The sequence below is a fragment of the Pan paniscus genome, chromosome 6 (genome assembly GCF_029289425.2).
Source record: "Pan paniscus chromosome 6, NHGRI_mPanPan1-v2.0_pri, whole genome shotgun sequence".
Taxonomy (NCBI): Eukaryota; Metazoa; Chordata; class Mammalia; order Primates; family Hominidae; genus Pan; species Pan paniscus.
Window position 1 is genome coordinate 108,801,204 of NC_073255.2, and position 24,247 is coordinate 108,825,450.

At 35.2% G+C, this 24,247-nt stretch overlaps 1 protein-coding gene across 9 annotated transcripts in view; it reads left to right on the plus strand.

Moving 5' to 3' along the window:
- Positions 1-24,247, plus strand: part of CDK14 (cyclin dependent kinase 14) — a 639,321-nt gene that overhangs the window by 336,264 nt on the left and 278,810 nt on the right. For all 9 annotated transcript variants that reach the window (XM_063606295.1, XM_055114664.3, XM_003809752.7 and 6 more), the window contains one exon: positions 15,790-15,913. In XM_063606295.1, the coding sequence (XP_063462365.1) occupies positions 15,790-15,913 (124 nt within the window). The remainder of the gene's footprint in view (positions 1-15,789; positions 15,914-24,247) is intronic.

Genomic DNA, 24,247 nt, shown 5'->3' on the forward strand with positions numbered 1-24,247 from the left:
CCGATCATCTCTCCTTGCAGACCAGGTAATCTTATGTATAGAAAAATCTAAAGACCCCACCAAAAAAAGTTACAGAGCTGATAAACTAAATCCGTAAAGTTGCAGGATACAAAATCAACATATAAAAATTTGTAGTATTTCTTCCCCAATAATGAGCTGGCTGAAAAAGAAATAAAACAATTTAATTTATAATAGTTACCAAAAATTATGTAGGAATCAGTTTAACCAAGGAAGGTGAAAGATCTGTATAAGAAAACTGCAAAACAGTGATCAAAGAAATTGAAGAGATACAAATGGAAAGACATCCTGTGATCATGGATTAGAAAAATTAGTATTATTAAAATACCGTTCTACCAAAAGCAATCTACAGATTCAATACAATTCCTCAAAATACCAATAACATTCTTCATGCAGTAGATAAACAATCCTAAAATTTATATGGAACCACAAAAGAACCCAAATAGCCAAAACAATACTGAGCAAAAAGAACAAAGCTGGAGACTTCATACTACGTGACTTCAAAATACACTACAAAGCTATAGTAACCAAAACAACATGTTATGGGTATTAAGAAGAGACACCTATGTGTCTGAACAGAAAAATGCTCAGAATAGAGAACCCCCAAATTAATCTGCATACCTATAGTCAACTGATATTTGACAGAGGTGTCAAGGACATACTTTGGGGAAATAACATTCTCTTCAATAACTGGTGCTGGAAAAACTGGAAATCCATGTGCAGAAGAATGAAACAAGACTTATTTTTCACCGTATACAAAAATCAACTTCAGATGGATTAAAGGCTTGAACATAAGGCCCAAAACTATTGAACTCATGCAAGAAAACATGGGAGAAACACTTCAGGGCTTCGGTCTAGGAAAAGATTCCATGGCTAAAACAGGCAACAAAAATAAAAATAATAGATAAATGGGACTATATTAAACTAATAGGCTTCTGCAAAGCAAAGGAAACAGGAGCAAAGATACAAGCTGTTGAATGGAAGAAAATATTTGCAAACTCTTCATCTGACGAGGGACTAATATTTAGATTATAAAAGGAATTCAAACAACTCAGCAGCAAAAGAAACAAACTCGTTAAAAAGTAGACAAAGGACCTGAAAAAACCTGTCTTGGAAGAAGACATACAAATGGTGCATAGGTAGTAAGACATGCTCAACATGATTAATTATCAGAGAAGTAAAAATCAAAACCACAGTGAAATTCCATCTTACCCCAGTTAGGATGGCTGTGATCAAAAAGACAAAACATAACAAATGTTAGTGAAGATGTGGAGAAAAGGGAAGTCATACACTATGGGAATATAAATTAGTGCAGTTATTATGGAGAACCTATGGAGGTTTCTTAAAAAACTATAAATTGAACTATCATATGATCCAACAGTCCTACTAATGGGTGTTTATCCAAAAGAAAGGAAATTTCTGCACCACCATGTTCACTGTAGCACTATTCACAATAGCAAAGATATGGAATCAATCTAAGTGTCCATCAACAAATTGATAGATAAAGAAAATGCAGTACATACATACAATGGAAGATTATTCAGCCATAAAAATGAATGAAATCTTGTCATCTGCAGTAGTATGGATGGAACTGAAGGTTATTATGTTGAGTGAAATAAGCCCCTCACAGAAAGACAAATAGGGTGTATTTATATTCATATATGGGAGCTAAAAAAGTTGATCTCATGAAGGTAGAAAGTAGAATGATAGTTACCAGAGGCTGGGAAGGATTTTGGAGTGGGGGATGAAGAGAGGTTGATTAACGAGTACAGACATACTGTTCGATAGAAGGAATATGTTCTAGTGTTGACAGCACAGTAGTCTAACAATAGTTAACAACAATAATTGCATATTTCAAAATAACTAAAAGAAAAGATTTGGAATGTTCCCAAGACAAAGAAATTATAAATATTTGAGGTCAGGGATATCCTAAATACTCATCATTATACATTGTATGATTGTATAAAAATACCCTGGGCTCCCCAAACTATGTACAAATATTATGTATCAATAAAAATATACTTTAAAAAGTATCTTTACGTAGGAAATGTGGGCATTTGCTCAGACACAAGGAGGAGAGGCCAAGATTTCTCCCATGATCTACAGCATCTCCTGACTCTCCCTATGTCCCTGCATTGTTTTACTCCTCAGCCCTGAGGACATGTGTACTTGCCAGCAATCCTAGCCTCTTGTTTTTCCACAGCCCTGCAGCCTGCTGGCTTCCATTGCTCCTCAATCTGCCAGCAGGGGAGTGGGTGGTGACCCAGAATAAGGTGGGGGTTGTGTAGGTCAGGGAGAGGCAGGGGAGAGCTTGAGAGACAGGACTTGGCATGGAGAGCTTTAGACAGCAAAAGTCGTGCCTCAAGGAAAAGATTTTAAGAGTATTCTGTGAAGGATCTGATCATTCCAAGATGACAGACCTAAGGAATCCAAGAAACTCTCCAGTGAAGACCCCAGTTGACAAATGAGTAACTTGGAGGAAGCCAAGTTGCTTGCACTGATTGGATAGGGAAAGGTAGAGAAGGAAACTTTAAAAAATTATCATTAATAGTCTCAGAGAGAGAAAAGAAGATAATTCATCCATAAAACAAGAATGTGGTATTATTTTTGAGAAGCAGAATTTAGACAACACAAAGGAGCTCTTGGAAATTAAAAATATAACAAATTAAAAACAACAATAAAATCATGGGAGACAAAATTGAAGAAATTTGCCAGAAAATAAACCAAAAAATACAAAGATGAAAAATGGGAAAGAAAGTATCAAAAAATCAGAGGTCTAATCTAGGGGATCCCACATCTGAATAACTGAGGAAAAAAGGAGGGAATCATTAAAGTAATAACTATGAAACCATAATTCTTTCAAATGTATAGGATTGAGTTTTTAGATTAATGCCTAGATCATTTAAAAAATAAACTGAAAATAATGTTCATTATTGCAAAATTTCAGAACACTGGGTTCAAAGAAAAATCGATAAAAAAGGAAACAGGTTTACTCCACGGGATCAAGAATTAAAATGGCATCAGATTTTCAACAGTAACACTGAAAGGGGGATGGCAGTGAGACAATAGCTTGAAAATTTGGACACAGAGGTATTTTCAGCCTAGAATTCTGTGCAAACTGTCAGTGAAGTATGAAGGTAAAATTACCATTTTCAGATGCACAAGGAGTTGAAAATTTTGCCTGTGTTACATTCTTTCTCAGGAAGATACTTGAGGATATACTCCACTAATACTCAAGGAATATACCAAGGAAGAGAAGACAAAGAAACCAGGTAACAAAATCCACTACAGGAGAGAGGTGAAGGAAATTCCCAGGATAAAGAAGAAGAGAATCCCAGGAGGACAATTACTCATCAGGCTGGGAAAGTAACTTGCTAAGCCAGCAGGCTAGAAGTCTCCAGGAGAGATTTCATAAAGGAGATAAAATTGTTAGTTAGAATACCAAATGTGTTTAAGTGGACTTAAAAGATGGGAAAAGAATTTGGTGTTGAATTAGTAGTGGCCACAAAGAAAACCAAACAAAGGAAAACAAACTGACAAACAAAAGAACTAGATTATTACTAACACCAGGAAAAACAAATTTTTGTGCAGGGGAAAGAAAGGTTTTCATAGTAAACTTTATAGCTCAGCTGTAAATAATATTTACATGGTCATAATAATTTAAACATTGAATGTTGATGTAATTTAAAACAAAACAAAAAATACCTCTTTAAGTGATAATGCTGTAGCCAAGCTCATTCCAGGACCAGCGTCCTGGATCAATGGTTCATTCCAGCCCCCAGCATTTCATAGAAAGTAAGCATCAGGTTCACTGAGATGATGGAGTGTGTTAGAGGGCTTTTTGACTCTTTGTGCAATGTTCTTTTCCCTGAGCTACATGATTAATACATTAAATTACTGTAATTAGCTTGATTATTTGTGACTTTCGAAACACTAAGTCACATAGGTTCATCATCATTTTCATATTGAAGATAATAGTGATACTTTCTCCAAGGGTATGGAAAGTTAAAAAATAGATGTAGCTTGTTAAAGCCTTGTGTTTTGGCATCTGAATTGCAGTGCATGGAAGCAGACAACCCTTATTACCATGTTGGTTTCTATGGGAGGCCACTCATCTAATTATGCATTGGGTTTTCCTCACTGTTTGCTTAGAGACAAGGGTCTCCTCCAGAGTTGCTTTAGGATATGAACTGCAGGTGAAATTATTCTCAAAAAATTCTGACTATGACATAGTGACAGATATCTCATGGGTATTTCTGTTTGATATATAAACATTTTTTCATGTGGTGATGTTTATTGTCACTTAAATCTATGAATATAAAAATGAAGAACATAAAAATAATATTTACTAAGTTAACAGCTGTTCATAACGCTGTGCTAGATATTAATTGTTTTTAAAGTTGATCTTCCCATCATCTTAGATTGTTGGGAAAATATAGACAAAAAACCTCAACTGAGCTAAAATAAGACATTGTAATAGTTCTTTATAAATTTATGGAGATAGGAAAACCAGGTGAGATAAGCTATTGTCTTTAAAAAGAGCATGTCCTTTTAGTAACACAGAAGCTCTATGTTTGCTAAACACTTCACAGATTATTAAATGTTCAGAATGTGATGAATACTTAATTTTTATTATGGTGAACAATAGGAAAAAGCAGTGATCAAATCATTTTGCTTCTAAATTTAGCAATTTTGACTTTTAGTTTCATCATTCTGCAGCATGACAGTATATATAAACATTTTAAACATTTATCTAGGATTCTAAAACTGTACATATTTTTCTTTGTTGATATTTTGTATGTAATTGTGTATTGTAAAAATGTGGATATCCTGCACTTAAGAATTGTGGAGATTGTTCCTTAGTGAGACTTGGGTAGAATTTCAGGCATTACAATGGTAATGTATCCTGGAAGAATGAAGGGGAGAAAAAAAGAACAAATGGAACTACACATAGCTCCTGATTTCATAGTAAAACAATATAATTTTGTACTAATTCTCAGCAAAACATCTGTGAAAGTTGTATTTTTCTTGATGCGTATTTCTTGTAAGCACTGGAATAGACTCATTTTAAAAAGCCAGTGTTAACTAAATTTCTACTCACTTTGCTACTTTAATTGCCTACAAAATGTGTCTATTATCAATATGGCATTCTGAAATAAATATTCACTAATAACAAATGGTTTATTTCTAAGCATAATACCAATTTTTGACAAAGTAATTTTAGCAATTAATTAGAGGATGATTTAAAACCTGAATCAAAAGCCTGAGGACATTGGCCCTGTTATAAATATTTATGATGATTAAAGGCATTGCAACCAGTTTGTAGATGGTGATAATCGGTATGTGGGAAACTGGTTAGAATATTTTTGGAAAGGTGGTTGAATTCCCCACTCCCTTTAAAGACCATTCACTGTGAATTATATTGGGTTTGAGCTATCATAGTTGAATATAGAACTTGTATTAATTCTTGATTTTATAATTCTCAGTGGTCTACAGATTGACCATTGCATTTTCACAAATGACTATAATGGTCTAAATTTCATCCTTTATTCAGTTTTTCATGTGTTCGTTAAAAATTGATAAGCATGAGAGACTGAAAATTAAGATTCATGAAAAAAAGATTAATTGATGCTGTCTCCAGCTGATGTCCAGAAATGTAGATGTTTGAATCTTATTACCATGATGAGATTGAATCTTCCTGTGTTTTTATGTAATGTACTTCCATTTCTGTTATCATAATGACTTTTCTAGAAGGTTCCCTGCAAAAACACATTTGCCCTTTTTTTGTGAACAATTGAAAATGACCAAAGTAATTTTGAACTTCCTGCCTTATTCTCTGAAGTATCCGAAATCCTATTGGCATAAAGCTGATTCTTATTTTTCATTTCAATAGATATATTAATTAAAAGGATAGGAGATTTATTATGGTTGAAAACTTGCTATTTTTCTTTAATAGACCAGAGAACAAGCAGGTGTATAACAGACAGAATTATGCTATGCCAAATTAAGATTGTATTATACAGATGGCACTGAGAATTGATTTCTAAATGAGACTTTCTAATGTTCAGATAGAAAACCAAGTGACACCTGACTTTCTCCATATTCTTCATTAGAGCTTCTCATTTAGCTCCTAATAATTTCCTACTACACATGACTGTGAATATTATAGAGCCTTTCCTCATTCTGTATTTTAATTAAGAAATATGATTATTTCATGAAGCCATTAAAGAATATTTTAAAAATTTGACACCAAGTCTCAGTGTCTGTCCAGGCTTTTTTTGAATGTTTTCATCCTATTTTTATTATAATAAAATAATCTTCCACATCTAGAAAGTGGAGGACTAATGATAAAAGAAAATGAAGTTCCACGTGTCAGCTCTTATTGTGTTAGACATTCAGAGGGGATCTGAGTAGTGAATTTTCTGGTTAAGATATGGGGCCTGCATTTAGTTGTTTAGAACATGTCTTTTGCATCCTCGGGATCATCCGCTGATTTGTTCGTAACAATTTGGATCCAGCAAAGGAATTAAGGCCAGCTAATTAAACAGTACACTCTTTCCTAGAGATCCGTTAAAACCCAGATTGAAAAGGAGTCACCCCAAAGAATGATGAAATGCAGACAATGATTGGAAGTGTTACATGATGCTTTAATTGTAAGTTACCCAACTTGGGAGTTCCCATTAAGAATAGGGGAAACACCCTCCTGGGCTTTACACTCGTCACCTTGCCTCTCTCCAGTTTAAGATGGATCTGCACACGACCCCTTTGTTTCCATGTTTTCCAAGACAGACATGAGACCCCAGAGGGAAATAAGTTCAAGTAGTAGAGTATACACATATTGTCTTGGATAGGCACAGCATTCCTGTGTCCAGCCAGTACAGCTCATAGGTATTTTCTCGTTCCCATATGAATTTCTGTTACTTCAGACCCCCCTGAGAGGATGGAGAAAGAGGTTTGTTGATCATACGTATCTAAATTCACAAGTTGTTAAATGTTACATCCTATTTGAAATTAGTTTTTCTTTGGTATAACTTGTTTTTGTGATTTACTCCAAGGCTTTTAAACTCAAGATCTATCATCTTTGTCAATTTTTCTATCCACATCTCTCTCTTTTTAGTTATACTAGCCTTCTCAGTTGATATTAAGATAATTCATTTTGATTGAGTATCTAAAATGTTACTTTAGTCAGAAAAACCATTTAAACTCTGAATATTGATTCGTTTTCATTTTGTATAAAAAAGAATGGCCCTGTAGTTGGGAGAGAGTAGCATAAGTTCCCAAATGAAATTGAGTAGGAAGACCTACTGACTCTCCATTTCCCAATTTGGATTTTGTGCTATTTCTGTATAGTTCAGAAAAGCACTTATCAGTCAGGTCAGCCCTATAATTCTGACAGACAGAAACTTGACAATGACAGAGTAAGATTATGTTATTTGAATTTCTTAGAACAGTTCTTTCAGTTTTTCTCTTGGAAAATTATGTTAGATAGCTATTAAATCCAACAGCTTGTCTTTAACAGTTTCTGCTCACCTAGGGAATATTTCTAATACTAATTTTAGGCTGATGCCCACCTTTATTAGGAAGACCCAGCCCCACCCCCCACCCCCGCAACATGCTTCACGGTATATACAAAGCCCAATAACTTGGAAACCTACTTACTGTACTAGATCTTCTTTTACAGAACTTGACAAAACAAAGATCAGTCACACTAGCCTCACTTGACTTATTATAAGTCTCCTAGCTCTAGATCCCATGGCTTTAAACTGCGTGCTCATTGTGGGCACCTCCATACCGGAAACACCACCTTGCTTGGTATCCACCATTGCCTTGAAGTAGAAAGAGAGTAGAATGGAAGGCCAACTTACTTGGTAAGCTAAGCAGTTATTTCCCCAGCAGCTTGCCCACGAACTGAAATTCTCATTTTTTGAGTTATTTCTCTCCAGAAAGTTCTCATCTTTAGGAAAAGCATATTAATGTTCAAAGATCTTAAAGAATGTAAATTAAATTGTTACATTATCTAGAAATGACAAAGCATGTTACTTATGTCAGAGTCTTAGGGATTGTAACTAAAAAAGCAGAAAGAAGAATGGAAGAACTCAAACAGGGCAAAACAGTGGCAAGACAAACTCCTCCGGCTACTCAGATTTTCCAAGAACTGGATCTGTAAAATATATATTGCAAAAAAATACACGTGAAAGGACTGATGCCTTAGCATGAATGCTTGTGTCTTACACCATCCCAGTAGCACACTTAACACTGTCAAGTATGTCCAAAGTGACACATAAATTATACTGTAATGTTGAATAGCTAGGGTTTTATTTCTGTCTTTTTTTATATCTCTGTATAACCCTCTAAGTATTCTTTAAAAATTCAGTACTTTGAATTGCAATGATGCTTTGTAAAATAAAACGATTTGGGTGTACATTGCATTACAAATTAGGATTTAATATTTGCATTAGCTGTTTTGAAACTCAACTAAATGGAATGAATCATGATGAATCATTTTGTGGCTTTTAAAAATTGAAGACCTAGTATTGCAGTTAAACCATTATCTGATGCATATTACAAAATATTTTGACATTGACTGCATATAATTGGGATTTTACCTAATTATTTTTAACTTCTAGGAAGTTGGATATATGGGTAGTTTAAGGTTGTGCAGTCTATGGGTTTTTAAATGATACGGTGTTAAATATGGAACATACTATTTGAAGTATTTATTATTCATGTATAACTTTCATTTATCTACCAGTGTCATATTTTGTAGCTTTAGGTTCACATAGTATATAGCTATTTTAATTAAATAGTATGCTTGCCTTTTTGGATAGCAGCCCTCTTAATTGTAGTGTCAGAGTAAGACAAAAAATGGGTTCAAATATCAGCACTCTCTCTTACTTACTATGTGTTCCTTTGGCCAATTCACTTAATTCCTCTTTTTTTAAAAAACTTTTAAGTTCAGGGGTACATGTGCAGGATGTGCAGGTTTGTTGCATAGGTAAAGGCATGTCATGGGGGTTGGTTGTACCGATTATTTCATCACTCAGGTATTAAGCCTTGTATCCATTGGTTATTTTTCCTGATCCTCTCCCTTCCCCCACCCTCCACCCTCTGGTAGGCCACAGTGTGTGTTTTTCCCCTCTCTGTGCCCATGTGTTCTCATCATTTATCTCCCAAGTATAAGTGAGAAGATGTGGTATTTGTTTTTTTCTTGCTATGTTACTTTGCTGAGGCAATTCACTTATCTGAAGCTTTCTTTCTTTTTCTGTGAAATAGGGATAGTAACATCTACCTGGCAGAGGTGTTGTGAGGGTTAAATTATCGAATGTGTATAATACACTTAGCAAAATGTCTATCGTAGTAAGCACTCAATAAATGGTAGTGATTCAACTCCAGTTGTTTAATTTATAAAATCTCTTCCATTTCTGTTATTCATAAAATAACGGAATGATGTAATTTAACAAAGTGAAATGGTTAACAAAGATATCTAAGACTTAACCAACCACTCAACCAACCATGTTTAAGATGAGAAACCTGAGTTATAGAGTATCAACCATGACAAAAGAGTAGCATAATTATCTTTCTAAGACATTACTGCTGTGTTCTAAATGGTAGGACCCATTGCTAATGACTCCTTTTAGTAGATTTCTTAATCTTCTGTAAGCCCTGAGAGACCCTGCACATTCCTTAAAAGAAGTTGACACACGTCCTGAAAAATCTACAAGATATTCACCACGCTTCATCTCAGATTAAACTGAACCGCATATATTAAATAATCTGTGTATTTCTGACCATTCACGGAGCATGACACCTCTAGACACTGAGAAAAAGAGCATCTGACCTCACCTATTTAGACTTCGGTGAGAGGGACTGGTTATAATGCTTCTTTCTTACTGCAAGTGTCAGTAGTTCTGAGCAATAAACATAACATTGAATCCAATAGTGTGTGCTTTATATCAACTTACTTTAAAAGTTGTGATAAAATACCATTAATTAATTAATTAATTAATTTTACCCACTTAAATTGTGAAGAGTTTCAGAAGGGAATAGAGGAAGTGTTAAGGGATACTCCCAAGAAGTATATGCCATGGCACTGAGAATATGCTGCTTCCTGCTGGGGATGCCAAGACAACTGGCTAAAGATAGCTCTGCTGCTGGCAAAAGTGTCCCTGTTCATCGTTTCATTACTATTTAAGACAATTTCTCATTGGATTTTTATTACAGAAAATGAACATATTCAAACTGGAATATAAATCTTCAGTGATCCTACTGATGGATTTGGGATGAATTTCTTTTTATAAAGATGGAATAGAATATCCTGAGATGGCAAAATATTCTTAGGAAGATCTTATGGCTACTATAGTAGAAAGATAAAGAGTTTCAAATATATTAATTTATCTAGTTCAGCACGTGAAGTTGTCTTCTCTCATGTTATCTATTTCTAAGATTTTGAATGGCAAAGACAAATTCAAGAATCATGTGCTTATTATACTGTATGCTAATTGAGGCTTTTACAAACTTTGATTCACTTAATAAAAGCACTTTGATTGTATTGGGTGTATAACTACTCATCCATGCATTTATTCAGCATCAACCTCATTTAAGATAATGAGGTGTGGTGGAAAATTCACAAGAGCTGTGTGATGGTTGGATGACTATGTTTCTTACGTCTTTAGAGCTTTAGTTTTCTCATTTGTTTAAACAAAAGGAAAAATACAGGATGGTAGATGGAAAGGATTAAGTAATTTGTTGGGGGTTTTTTGTTTTGTTTTGTTTATTCATTTGTTTGTTTTTGAGGCAGAGTCTCACTCGGTCGCTCAGGCTGGAATGCAGTGGTGTGATCTCAGTTCACTGCAATCTCCACCTCTCGGGCTCAAGCAATCTTCCCACCTCAGCCTCCCAAGTAGCTAGAACTGCAGGCGCATGCCACCATGCCTGGCTAAGTTTTTGTATTTTTTTTGGTAGAGACATAGTTTTGCCATGTTGTCTAGGCTGGTCTTGAACTCTTGAAGTCAAGTGATCCATCTACCTCTGCCTCCCAAAGTGTTGGGATTACAGTTGTGAGCCACTGCCCCGGGCCTGATTAAGCTATTTATATAAAATTATTCTTTAAATTAGAATAAACTTTCAGTAAGTATTAGTCTCCCTTCTTTTCTTTTTAGTGCCTGAGATTCCAATGGTGTTTACCAGGTTTTATTAGCAAAGCTGATTCTTATGCTTTAGAAAAAGAATGTGTGTGGCCCCCTCCCTGGTGGCCCTTCTTGTTCTCAAGGGTCTTCTGGTTTTTCATAGAAGATCAAGTATAGCTTGCTGTGTGTTTTATACAACAACCAAGTGAAGTGATTTTCTAAAAAATTTAAATTAGAAAGTTAGGGACTTGCCTATTTGTCTAGAAGAAGAACTCGCTAAAGCTTGAGTTTTAAAGACATTCCAAGAGTAGTCCATGGGGCATTCCATTGAATTCAGTAGGGTGGCTGCTTCCTTAGAGCCTTCCCACCCCTATCTGCCAGTGTATATTTTGTTAAGGATGTTAAAATGTTTTTTGTAAATGTAGGGATCAAGGGAAAACTACCCCTTCACCCTCTAAAGGTTCATAGAAAAATTAACTGACAAAATGCACATTGATTTGAGAAAAGGCACAAACTTATTTTAATGTGCATAGCACAAGGTCATCATAGAAGAATAGTTACCCAGTAACCCAATGTGAATAGATGTTTATATATTCTTATTAGGAGAAAGGGAAATGGGGATGTATGAATGCTTTTAGGGGTGTGGTAAATGATTTTTAAGGAAATTCAATGGGATTGAAGAATATACGAGAATATACGTCTGTTGGGCCTGCAGAGCAGACAGTGATTTGTGACAAAAGTCTGTCCAGGTGTGTTGACAGACTTCAGTCTTTCTTCCTAGGATAAGAGTTCAGTTAATGGAAACTCAGGAAAGGGGCCAGAGGTAATTGTTTTCTTCTTTGGCAGGTCCAGATTTTAGGCAGATAAGGGGACTTCAGAGAACAACTTCATCCTGTGCTTTGGGAGAGACAGAGGGTTGAGAGACGGGGCAGAGACGGGGAGTGGGGCAGAAGGTCAAAGAGACCTTCACACTTCTTCAGTTCAGCATGTCAAAGTGCCATTTTGAGGGTATCAGTTTATTTGAGCTCCAGCATAAAAGTTTTCTAATGGTTTTCAGAAAGTTGATCATCCCCTTGCCACAGTTAATTTAATGAGGCTGAGTTGGTAGGTTTACAGCTTCATATATTGTCTTTCTCGGAATTTATGTTATACCTGCTTGCTTGGTCTTCTTAGTGTTTTCCTTCAGGATGTTAAGGGGTTTGTCATAACATTTTAACTTCTGTGTCTACTGAATGCTCAACTCAGTTTCCTTTTGAAATTTTACATGTAATGAATTCTGTTTTCAGAGTGACAAGTTTCTTGTGATTCGTTCCCTTCTCTTCTTGTAACAGCCGAATCAATTCTTCTACTTTTTTAAATTGTTGTTAGATCCACCCTTTTCTGTGCTTTCAGTATGCTCAGTTTGTGTTGCTGTTAAAATACAGACCTCTAAGTCACAATGATTTGTTTGTGTGTCTGTCACACTGAGTTAGCTGTGAGTTCCTCAAGTCTAGGGACCACATCTTATATCTTATTCCTCTTGGCATCCCTCTTGCATAACAGCACCTAGCACATATGGTTGGCACTTAATAAACCCTAAGTGAATTTATGCTGTGGAGATTTGTTCTGACATTTGTTTGGGGCTGTATTTGTCATGTTTGGGGCTTAATTTGTCATGTATACACTTAGAATTTTAGTGTATAGTGGCATTTTTTTCTCTAGTACTGCTTTTTAAATCTCCTTTAATATGGCATCCTATTTGAATAGCTTCTACGTTAGCATGAGGATTATATATTTTCACTAATTAGTAAAGGTATTCAGTAATAGTTCTTTGGAACTACTTGATTTACCTATGTCTGCCCTTAGCTTCTCGAGAATTCCATTCCAAGGCGCCTGTTATTTACTTTTATCTGCTGCCATCCAGATGTCTCTAAATTCAGGTCAGTACTCACATTACTGGTGTAGGAGTGCCACCTATTACCCGAGTATATAAAGATAGTTAAAGCAGACAGCTTAGATAAGTATCATACTGTGATAGACATATGCAGAAGCTGCCCTGGGAGCACGGAGAAGGAGCACCTTACACAGACCTGAAGGGGTACAAGGGCTTGCAGGGGTGGTCAGGGAAGGCTCTAGGGAGGAGCAGTTCCTGAGGAGAGACCTAGGAATGCATGGAAAATAGTAGGCAAAGGGAAGAGAGGGCTTTTCTGGCTGAGGAGAGGCAAGGATAATAGCTCACGCCTGTAATCCCAGCACTTTGGGAGGCTGAGGCGGGCAGATCATGAGGTCAGGAGATCAAGACCATCCTGGCTAACATGGTGAAACCCCATCTCTACTAAAAATAATACAAAAAATTAGCTGGGCGTGGTGGCGGGTGCCTGTAGTCCCTGCTACTTGGGAGGCTGAGCCAGGAGAATGGCATGAACCCGGGAGGCAGAGGTTGCAGTGAGCTGAGATTGCGCCACTGTGCTCCAAAAAGTACAGGGTTGGAGAACAGCATGCTGAGTGTTGAGGTAGGCAAGGTTTCTTGGAGCCGGGGAATATAGAGTAACAATGCCTGAGCCCGCACCCCCCAAAAAATAATGCCTGAGCCCCTCAGTTGGAATCAGTTCTCAGTTCAGTGGCCTTGGAGGCCATGTTATTAGATGCCCAGATATTTATTCTGTTCATTGGAGGAAGCAGTTCTCTAGAAATACTTTGCCTACTGATGTTGATTTCTGGCCAAGACGATGAGTGAGATGGTGAGATGGTTAAGAGCATAGAATTTGGAATCAGACTCTCTGAGTTTGAGGCCTGGCTCTGCCACTTAATTGCTGTGGGATCTTGAGAAGCCGCACTCAGTTTCCTCATTACTAATATGGAGGTTAATAGTAGTACCTACTTCATTAAAATTGTTTGAACGTCAAATGAAGTAATATTCTATAAACTACATGGAATAGCAGTTGGCACATAGTGTTATGTATTCATTAAATTAAAATGCATTGCCATGGTTAAACACTTACATTCTAATAAGACTCTGCTAGATCCCAAAGATCAGGTAGCATTTTGCAGAATGGCAAACTGTTTCCTTTCAAAATCAACTTATTTTTAAAATTAAGTTTGTTATGTGGTTTACCTTCATGTTTTTATTTCGTTTTTTAAAAAGGCTTTGATAACACAAAGTAGCTTTATTTTTCCCTCTTTCCTTCTAAACTAAAGGAGTATGAATTTTCTTAGAAGTTGTAAGCTTTAGGCTTCAGGATGCAGGGAGTATTGGAAGTGAAGAATGAGGCTGGCAGCTGCTAGTGATGGTGTGAACTCAAGTCTTTCTGTTTGTTGTACAAGAAGGGTTGAGAGGACAAATCCAGAGAGATGTTTGCATCCCGAGATTCTTGAGTTAGTCTTTTAATCTTGACCAACACAGATCAGACTTCTACTTTCTGCTGCCTAGACTCTTGAAATAATCATCTCAAGCCTTTACTGCCCCATATATATTCTCACATACAAAGATTTTGAGATTAATTAACTTTACTGTTATTTCAAGGTATCCCCTGTAATGAAATTCACTTGGCTTTCAAAGCCCCTGCTTAGTCAGAACATTCCAGAAATGCCACCGTCCAGGGCCCTCAGGAAGTTGCCAATCTTTTCGATTCAAGTATTTCAGAATCTTTCTATCATTTGTCTTTTACAACTCATTTAAAATTGCCCTGAAACTGCCTTTGGTTACTAACTGGTTATATAGACTAGAATATTGGTGGCACTTAAAAGTAAGAACATTTGTTTTTGTTTTAGGAGATTGATTAAAAAAATATCAATTAGGATTATTTTGGCAAGTAAATTGTTTAAAAATATTCTCTTTTTCATAAGAAGAATATTGGGAAGCTTAGTGAACCACACTTTTTTGTTATCAAAATAGAAACATTTGGTATGATCCAATATTAAACTTCACAGAAAAGGCTATTAATCACTTCTGAAATTATTTCTTCCAAAAGTATTACTCTCGAGTTCTTGACTTTCCTGTTGTGTTTCTTTTCCCTTTAGGATGGGTTTGCTCTGAAATTAGTGAAGGTGGTACATGTCTGTCTTTAAGCAGCAGCCTAATCTGTATGACCATATGTGCAAAAGCAGTATAATTATAATGTAGTATTAATTAGACAATATGACTGTTTTTGTTTTAATTATTTCAGATCATCTTATCTTTCCATTCCTTAAAGCATGTTAATGGATGAATTTATGGGTACTATGTTCATGTTGTTTCTATGGAATTAAATATGTACATATTGATATAAACCCTTGGTAAACAGTTCTTTTTTTAATCTCTATAATATTATGAATAGATTTCCTCTCCTTTCAAACATCATTTTAGTCCTGAAGACTAAATCAATTATAAAAAAATTGATTATTTACATTTTGCTTAAAGAATGCTAATTGGAGTACAGATCTCTCTGGCTGAGGGAGTATCACTCTCGGGTTGATATAATAGGTTGTTAGAAATTCCTAGATTTACTTCTAAATGAATTAGGAATTTACATACTAAAATCTCACATTCTGTTGAAATAATTTGGTAGAAAATTTGGTGATGGTTACCCATTTTCACTAAATATTAATACAAGTACTTAGCAGACTGTATGTAGAAACTGGCATTTATCTGTGTTCTGATTTTAACCTTTGTCTCCTTATTTTTCAGTTGTTTTTATTTCAGTTGCTGCGAGGGCTGTCTTACATCCACCAGCGTTATATTTTGCACAGAGACCTGAAACCACAGAACCTTCTAATCAGTGACACGGGGGAGTTAAAGCTGGCAGATTTCGGTAGGAAAGCAGTTAATTACCAGTCTATTTTGTTATACTGTGAGAATGCCAGGCAGATGGTGGCACTGCATTTGTTTAGGTGCACTTCTTCTATCATCATAGATCATGGTAATTTTTTTTTTCTGAAATGAAGGATTTTTTCTTTTTTTAAATGATAGCATAAAATATAATGCTTTGTGGAGTTTTATAAAATTCAGACTGCTTGTTAGAGTCTTTAATAATAAACATAAATCAGATCTTGTTAATATATATTTCCAAAGGAAAAGTCAGTAAAATTTTGAACATAAAATATATGCTCCTTGAGTGAAAATCTATTTTTTGAAACTTTTATTATGAAAATGTCAAATATACTCAAAAGTAAAAAAATAATATAATGAACTTCAATTACTCATCAACCAGCTTCAACAATTACTAATATTTTGCCAAATTTGGAGAAACCTAAATTTAAATGTCTGGACCTTTTCAGAGGGTTGCAGGATATACACAATAATGTACATTGCCCTGAGGCTTTGATAACTAGAAATCTAGATGTAGTGTTAACCTTCCTAGAATTGACTGTTGTTTCAAGTATTTTCAGTATCAGTGCAAAAATAGACACTTATTACTATTTAAAAGTTGAGGTTCTGGAGTGAGCATTATAAGTCATTCCTTCCTTAGAAGTCTTGAGATTTTCTTCTTCCAGCATAGAAGCTTTCCTCCAAACACCATGTTTGAGCATCCAAAGGGAAGCAAAACCATTGCATGCTCCTCACTAGCTCCCCTTCTCTTGATCAAGTCTGACGTTTCTGCATTGCCCAGGCTCTCTGTCACATTAGAGATTGTGTTGAGTTGATTCTGAGCGCCATGGGATGCCTGATGGCAGCATAACGTGTTGACGTTGCATTGCCTCAATTATTTTTGAATACATATTCTGATTAGAAATTTGTTCCATTAAGAATGGAATGAAAATATTACCCTTGGGACATAAAGATGCCTGAGGTTGAGATGGGCTTTTGCTGAAATATGATTATCTTTTTCCTCTCCACCCCCCATTAAATAAAAGAAGGTATGAAATGTTTATTTATTTCAAGGTTAGTAGACTGTTGAATACCTTTGGAATGAATCTACTTTGTTGGGTTTTATAAATTCTTTTATTCGAAAAATGAAATAAAACAAAAGTTAGTATGACTAGTTGAGTAGTGATATAGATTATAAAACTTTGTCATTTCCTACTTTGATAAAAATGATGAAATTCTGTGCACATTAGTTTGTGTGTATCATTTATTGCCAGATTTTAACATTGGAATTACACTAGGTGGCTGGGTATAAAATCTTTTTATAATAGGGTAGAAAATAATGGGAGAGTAGTGGGTGGAGGAGAGAAGGTTTGCAGTTTCTCAAATTCAAGATTATTGGCTTTACTGTGAATATATTTTGTAGTTGGTCAGTGTCAGGAAATGAAAAAGGATTTATAATGATTTTCTTATGGTGTGTTAATATACTATAAGGTATATGTTGAAATACATTATTGAGCATTAATTGTATGAACATGCATTTGTCATATATTTATAAAAAGCATTTTTATAAATTTTGTCTGTATAACCAAGGATACAATAGGATTGTATGTTTGTGCTTATTAGGGATTCTTTTTAAATTTTATGCTGATGTTTTCATTGTAGTAGGTAAGTTTATCTTAAAAGATTCTTATGGATCTTTACTTTAAAACTGACATTTTAAAATATCAGATTCAAAACCAAATTGAAATATAATTTTTTTAAATTTAGATGATTTTTTTAGAAAATTAGAAAATGTACAAAGTATAAACAACTCAGAGATGACAAATGATAACATTTTTCTCATTTGTTTTCCCAGTAGCTTTCTCCTGTTCCTTTCTCTCATTCCTTGCTTCACTTGCATATCACATAGCCTCAAAAATAGAAATATACTATTTTGTAAGCATTTTTCAAATAATATGTCATGAACATTTTCTTATGTTATTAAGATTGACAGAATCATTTGTAACAGCTTAGATTTTTTCCATTAATGGCCAAATCTAGTCTCTGTTCAGTCCCTTATTAATGAGCATTTTAGCTCTTTCTAATTTTTCACTATTATGCTCAGTCCTGTACTGAACATCCTTGTAGAGATAGCTATTGATACAGCAATTGCAATGTTGAGTGTTTTAAAGCATTTGGTTCTTATGACCAGACTGCTGTGCAGAAGGATCGTGCCCATGCACCTGTCCTCAGAGGCATGGACTGAATTGTCCAGCTTGGAACATGCAGTTGGCATGCATCCTGTGCACTGTAGTGAGCAAGATTCATTCACCAACTGACAAGTTCCCCCAATTAATTGTGTGATTTTTTTTGTCTTTTAATTTAAGACATGCAATTAACTGTGATTTACTGTGTTTGGGCATGTTTGTGTGTCTGAGATGAAGGAAACACACTGAAAACTGTAGAGAAATTAGACAGAATCGGATGGTTCCAGGCAGCAAAACAATTAAAAACACAAAGGTCTTAATTCAGTGTTTGATGTGTGAAGAGCTTTAAAAATGGTTTCTTTGTCTTACCTTTTTTCCTTATGTGAACAAAACCGTAAAATTTTGACTAAAAGAGACAAATACAAAGCATGATTGTAGTTCTCATATTGTAAATGATACTACTTTTATTAGAAAAATATATGAGGGAAAAGACTAAAATTTATTGAGTTTATTCTATGTGCTAGACACTTAGAAATTCTTGCTTCATTGTCTCTTCAACCTAGGAATGTATACTAACCTGTATTTTTGAGAGAGATGAGATTCAGAGAGGGTTAGAATCTTGCCCAGGCTTGGACATACAGGTTGCTGGTTGCAAAGCTGGAATTCAGATGCTTGATTCATATCCTTCAATCTCAGGTGGCCCAGGGCCTTTATATTTATACATATAGGTATTTTCTCTTACAGGGCTGCCTAAGCTAGGAAATTATTGATCGTTTTTGTATGCTGTTTTCTATATATAACAAATATGACACCCATGCTTTGTAAATAGATTACACTGGTACAAAAATATGCATCACATAATTTAAAGAACACTTTGTCATTTGACTAATTCAGTAGTAAAGAGTGAGTTCAACCTTAGTAGACTTTACCTGCTGGATGAGGTAAACCAGATGATAGTGAATTTGGAGACCCTTCAGCTTTAAACAGTATACAGCTCTGAATTCCAGGTGGTCAAAATGCTGTAACTATTTTTTTTTTCTTGTAAGCAAAGTCGTATTTAAACCCTTACCTGAGCCTTATTTTCTATATGCATTTTGAATAAGTAAATCACACATGATTTAGAATCACTGTGGCTTTCCTAATGCAGAGGTTTGCTCTGCCTGGATATAATAAAATGATAAAATTATATGGAGGCATTCAGACTCATTTCCTAAAAGATGGTTCATCTTTACATAATTTACCAGAAAAGATTTCAAATCCCTTTTATAGCCCGTGTCCTCACCACCTTGTTGCTCCTTGTATACTGTGGTGCAGCCAAATCCCAAACTTCTTTCCACTAGAGGCTTTCAGTTTGCCTTTCCTTTTGCTTGGGATGCTCGTCCTTCTGCCTCTCATGTGGCTGCCTGTTTCTTACCATAGAAGTTATAGTTCATGTCACCTCTTCAAACGGGCCCCCTTTCTGAAAATAGAATCTTTCCCGTTATTATCTTCTAGTCTAATTTCTTCAATAACACTTCCAGGGCTCTGACATTATTTTTTTCATTTGTTCATCTATTTAGTTTTTGCGTGAACTGCTTGATTGGAAGTTCCGTGAAGGTGGGAACTTGACCTGTTTTGCTCACTGTTGTTTGCACTATCTCTAGAACCATGCTTAGCACATAGATGTTCAGTAAATATTGATTGAATGAATAAAAAATATACATGACTAAGTGGAGTATTAGTCTAAAGACCAAGACCCACCTGAATTTACTAATTTCTGTCTGATTAGTGTTGGCAAACTAACAGTTTATAAAATAATTTTCTTTTCCTCAGTGCTGTCCTGGCCATGCATGATGAAGAGTGTAGATGGAATTAGTTGGCTTTAGATAGTGTTAAAGCTTCAGAATTGCTCTGAGGCTGTTACACATAGACCCGACACACTCACTTGGTATTTACTATGTAATCTCAGGCTGCCAAAATAAACACCACTCAGTGAATGTAAACATATATAAGATGCATAGGATTTGAAGTTTCTACTCTGTAACCTCTAAATGATTGTCTAAATGTACTGTTCTTGAGAGCAAAGTGTGTTAACATTGAGTTAAGAGAATTTAACTCTTTCCCTAACTAGCTTGTGACTTTCAAGCCTTCATTTATCCCCCTCTGAGCCTTATACTCCTTGACTGAAAAACAAGAGCTTGAACATATACTTTCTAAGGTCGTTTTAGGGCTGGCTTTTTATGTTGTACATTTCTGAAATTGTTAACTTATTTTTTAATGACCAGATATTTGCTGGTGGGTGAAAACAAAAATCTGTCCATTAAACCTGGGATCAACGCTATAACATCCCTCCCTAGAATCTAATTTTTGATTCCATCTTTTGGAAATTTAAATAGATGAGAACCTTGCTTTTATAATAAGCACTGAGAGCACATTAAAGGAAAATTATTGAAGCAAGACAAATAAATGCATAAATAAATTCACCGAGAAATTAAGGTCATTTGCAGTATAATAGTATGAAAACTTAAAGATATTTTTCCATATAAATGAGATTGAAGCAAAATGGATGTGTCTGTAGAATTTCTGCAAGATGATATTGGTGTCTTCCATATTTCTCAGCCATTCTTTCACTATTTTCAAGGGTTGTGGTCTAACTATACCAAAAGACAACGAGATTAAAGTTGCCCCTGAGAATGAGAGACAGCGAGAATTCTATAATATAAGCATTCAAGGACTTAGCTTATTTTATTGACTGTCCTGGTGGAGAAACAAAGTTTAAAAACTCTGTGGTTATAATAGAATAAAATCACATTGGTTTCTTTCCCATCAGAGGTCTAAAATTTTACCTTCCTAATGTTGATAGTTTCTCTTCCAGGCTGGTCCTTGTCTAAATTTGAGAGAGGAAATCATTGTAAATCATGTTTTAGATTAATTTGAAAAACAGACCAGAAATGTGACTCTGTAGAGGACATGGTAAGTTCATGGCTTGTCATATGCTTCTCTGAATTCACATAGGAATAGTAGTAAGCAGAAAGAAATCACCTTCTTTCAGATGCAGAATAGTGTGTCTGTTTGATAAACATAGTCTCTGGATAAAAGCCTGTTAGTCCCGAAGGTACAGACCTTTACCTATGTTTTAAATCATTTATGCACAAAATTCACCATTGAAGTTATAGTCATAAATTTAAGGTTAGATATAACTTAGCTCATTTGTTGTGGCCTGCAGGATTCAATTTTACTGTATCTTTCTTTTAGAATATATTTTTAATAGCAAAAACAACTTTATTACCCAATGAAGCATCAATCTACTTCTAAAAGATCCTTTCAACATCTTAACACCTCAACAGTTTTAAGGCAAAGTTTAGGCAGTTGCTTTCATGTAGATCTGAAAGCAAAGAATGTATTTAGAATAATTGATAATATATGAACCAAAGAAAGGGTTTTTTTTTCTCTCTAATTTCTCTAGGGAATGTCATTAAAACTCTGAATGCAAGTATACATATTTTAAAATCTATTGAACAGACTATTAAGATTACATGTTAGGTATAATTTTTATTTGACGTGAACTAGACAAAGTTATTTCCCTTTGACACATTACTTTAAAGATATAGTAACTCTTTTGAAAAGGAATGTTGATACTTAAAATTGTCTTTTCCCTATCTTGAAACATCAGTTACCTTAATCATTTACATCTTGTTTAATATCCTGCTCATCTCCAAGTTTTTATTTTCTATTCAAGGGGAATGATAATGACATCTAATTATATTGGATCTTTTTGTTTCATGTTATCACAACATAACATTGTCTCAAGCATGTTAAAATTATAAATATTTGAGAGCATTTTTCCTTTTAGATAAACTTTATTTTTTAGAAGCGTCTTAGGTTCACAGCAAAATTAAGCAGAAAATACAGAGAGTTCCTATATACCTGCTTCCCATATGCACAGCCTCCCCCACTATTAACATCTGGCACCAGGGTTATACATGTGTTAAATTGATAAACCTATATTAACACAGCAGTATCATCCAAATTCCAGAGTTTACATTAGGGTGACATTTGTCAATCACTATAGTATCATTGATATAGTATCACTGAGAATAATTTCACTGCCCTAAACATCTTTTTTTTTTTTTTTTTTTGAGATGGAGTCTTGCTCTGTCACCCAGGCTGGAGTGCAGTGGCGCCAATCTCGGCTCACTGCAAGCTCCGCCTCCCGGGTTCACACCATTCTCCTGCCTCAGCCTCCCAAGTAGCTGGGACTACAGGCGCCCGCCACCACTCCTGGCTAATTTTTTGTATTTTTAGTAGAGACGGGGTTTCACCGTGTTAGCCAGAATGGTCTCGATCTCCTGACCTCGTGATCTGCCCATCTCGGCCTCCCAAAGTGCTGGGATTACAGGTGTGAGCCACCATGCCTGGCCCAACATCTTTTTAAAAACTCATATAGTTTTTTTAAGCTGTAAATGGGAACAAGAAGGATGTATATGAACTGCAACTAATATGCATATACTATTCCATCTATGAGAAATCTCTCTGTTCAGTCACCATAAGCCAGATTGAAGCAATGTAGATAGGGTTTGATTGCTAAGAATGGCAGCTTCAAACTCTATGGAAATGAGGAAATTTGAAAGAGAGTTCAGTTTCAGCCAAATCATGCATGTGAGGTAACGAGACATCTTTTAAATGCAGAATAAATTGCTACGCATAGGACTGATCATCTTATTCTCCACTGTTGATGGAAACTTAGGCAGAGGGATTTCAGTATGCAAAAACATCATGTGTTTCTTTTTTCCTGTACAATTTGAGGGCAGAATTGTTGGCAGTAAATCAAATAAGTCATACTGGATGTAAGTTAAAATATAGCCATGTATCCTTAGAAAATATTTGCATATGTAGAAAGACTGGAACCTCAAGTAGCAGCCATGATGACCACAGCGGAAGAATTAATAGGTATTGTTAACAGTAGTAACACTGAAATGAGTAACAGTGGATTTATGTAATACATGTGCTATTGAAGGCAACAGTGATTACACTTGAACATTGTTAACATATAGCTAAGTGTCTTAGTCTGTTTCTTGTTACTTAGAATAACTAAATCTGGGTGATTTATAAATAAAAAAATTATTTCTTATAGAGGCTAAGTCCAAGGTTGAGGGGCTCCTTTTGTGAGGGCCTTCTTGTTAGTGGGGACTCTCTGCAGAGTCCTGAGGCGGTGCAGGGCATCACATGGCAAGGGGGTTGAGCATGCTCATGTAAAGCCACTAATGCCATTTCTGTGATAACCCATTAATACATTAACCCATGAATGGATTGATCCATTCGTGAAGGGAGAACCCTCAAGACCCAAGCACATCTTAAAGGCCCCACCTTTCAGTACTGCCATATTTGGGATTAAGTTTCAACTTGAGTTTTGGTGGGGACAAACATTCAGTAAGAGTAAAAGTTAGCTTAGAGTTTGGCAATTGCCTAATATCCCTGCTTTATAGATCCTGGCCCATCTCTTTCTCTACCTTCTAAAAAGCTCATGTTAAAATTCAGCCCAAACCAGACTCCACTACTATATGTCAATATGCTTGATTTATAGTAAAATATTGGATGACAGTAAATGAATTATTGCAGTCTAAAGCACATGTTTTCTAAAATCTTTACTGGAAGCAAGAAAAACTGACCAGCTACTATGGGAAATGTAAGACATGCTGTAAATTCTGGTTAGACATTTTTTTTTTTAATTTGTGATTTTAAACCTTTGTTTCTCACTTTAATACCACCAGTTCAATATTAGTTTTCTTTCTTCCTTTTTTCCCTAGTTTCTTTTTTAAAAAACCTGCCATATGTTGGTTTATTTAGCTTTGAAATAGTACATATTTATGCATATTAATATTTTAAAATGTCCTTTTCACCTTGAATAATTTCTTCTGTGGTAATAGATAAACTTAGGATATTAGGACTTTTTTCATTTTAATGAAAGAAGAAAGCACTGGAAAATTAAAAATAAAAACCAATTAAGAACTAATGGTCTGTGCTGCTTATTAATTTTCAATACATGTCTGAAAAACTTTTTTTTAATTTTTACCACATACTGGAAAGGAATCTTGGTGCAAATAATCAAGTTTATAGGCCTAGAATAATATAACTTTTTGCAAAAATTCAAACTTTAAAAATGGAACATCTTT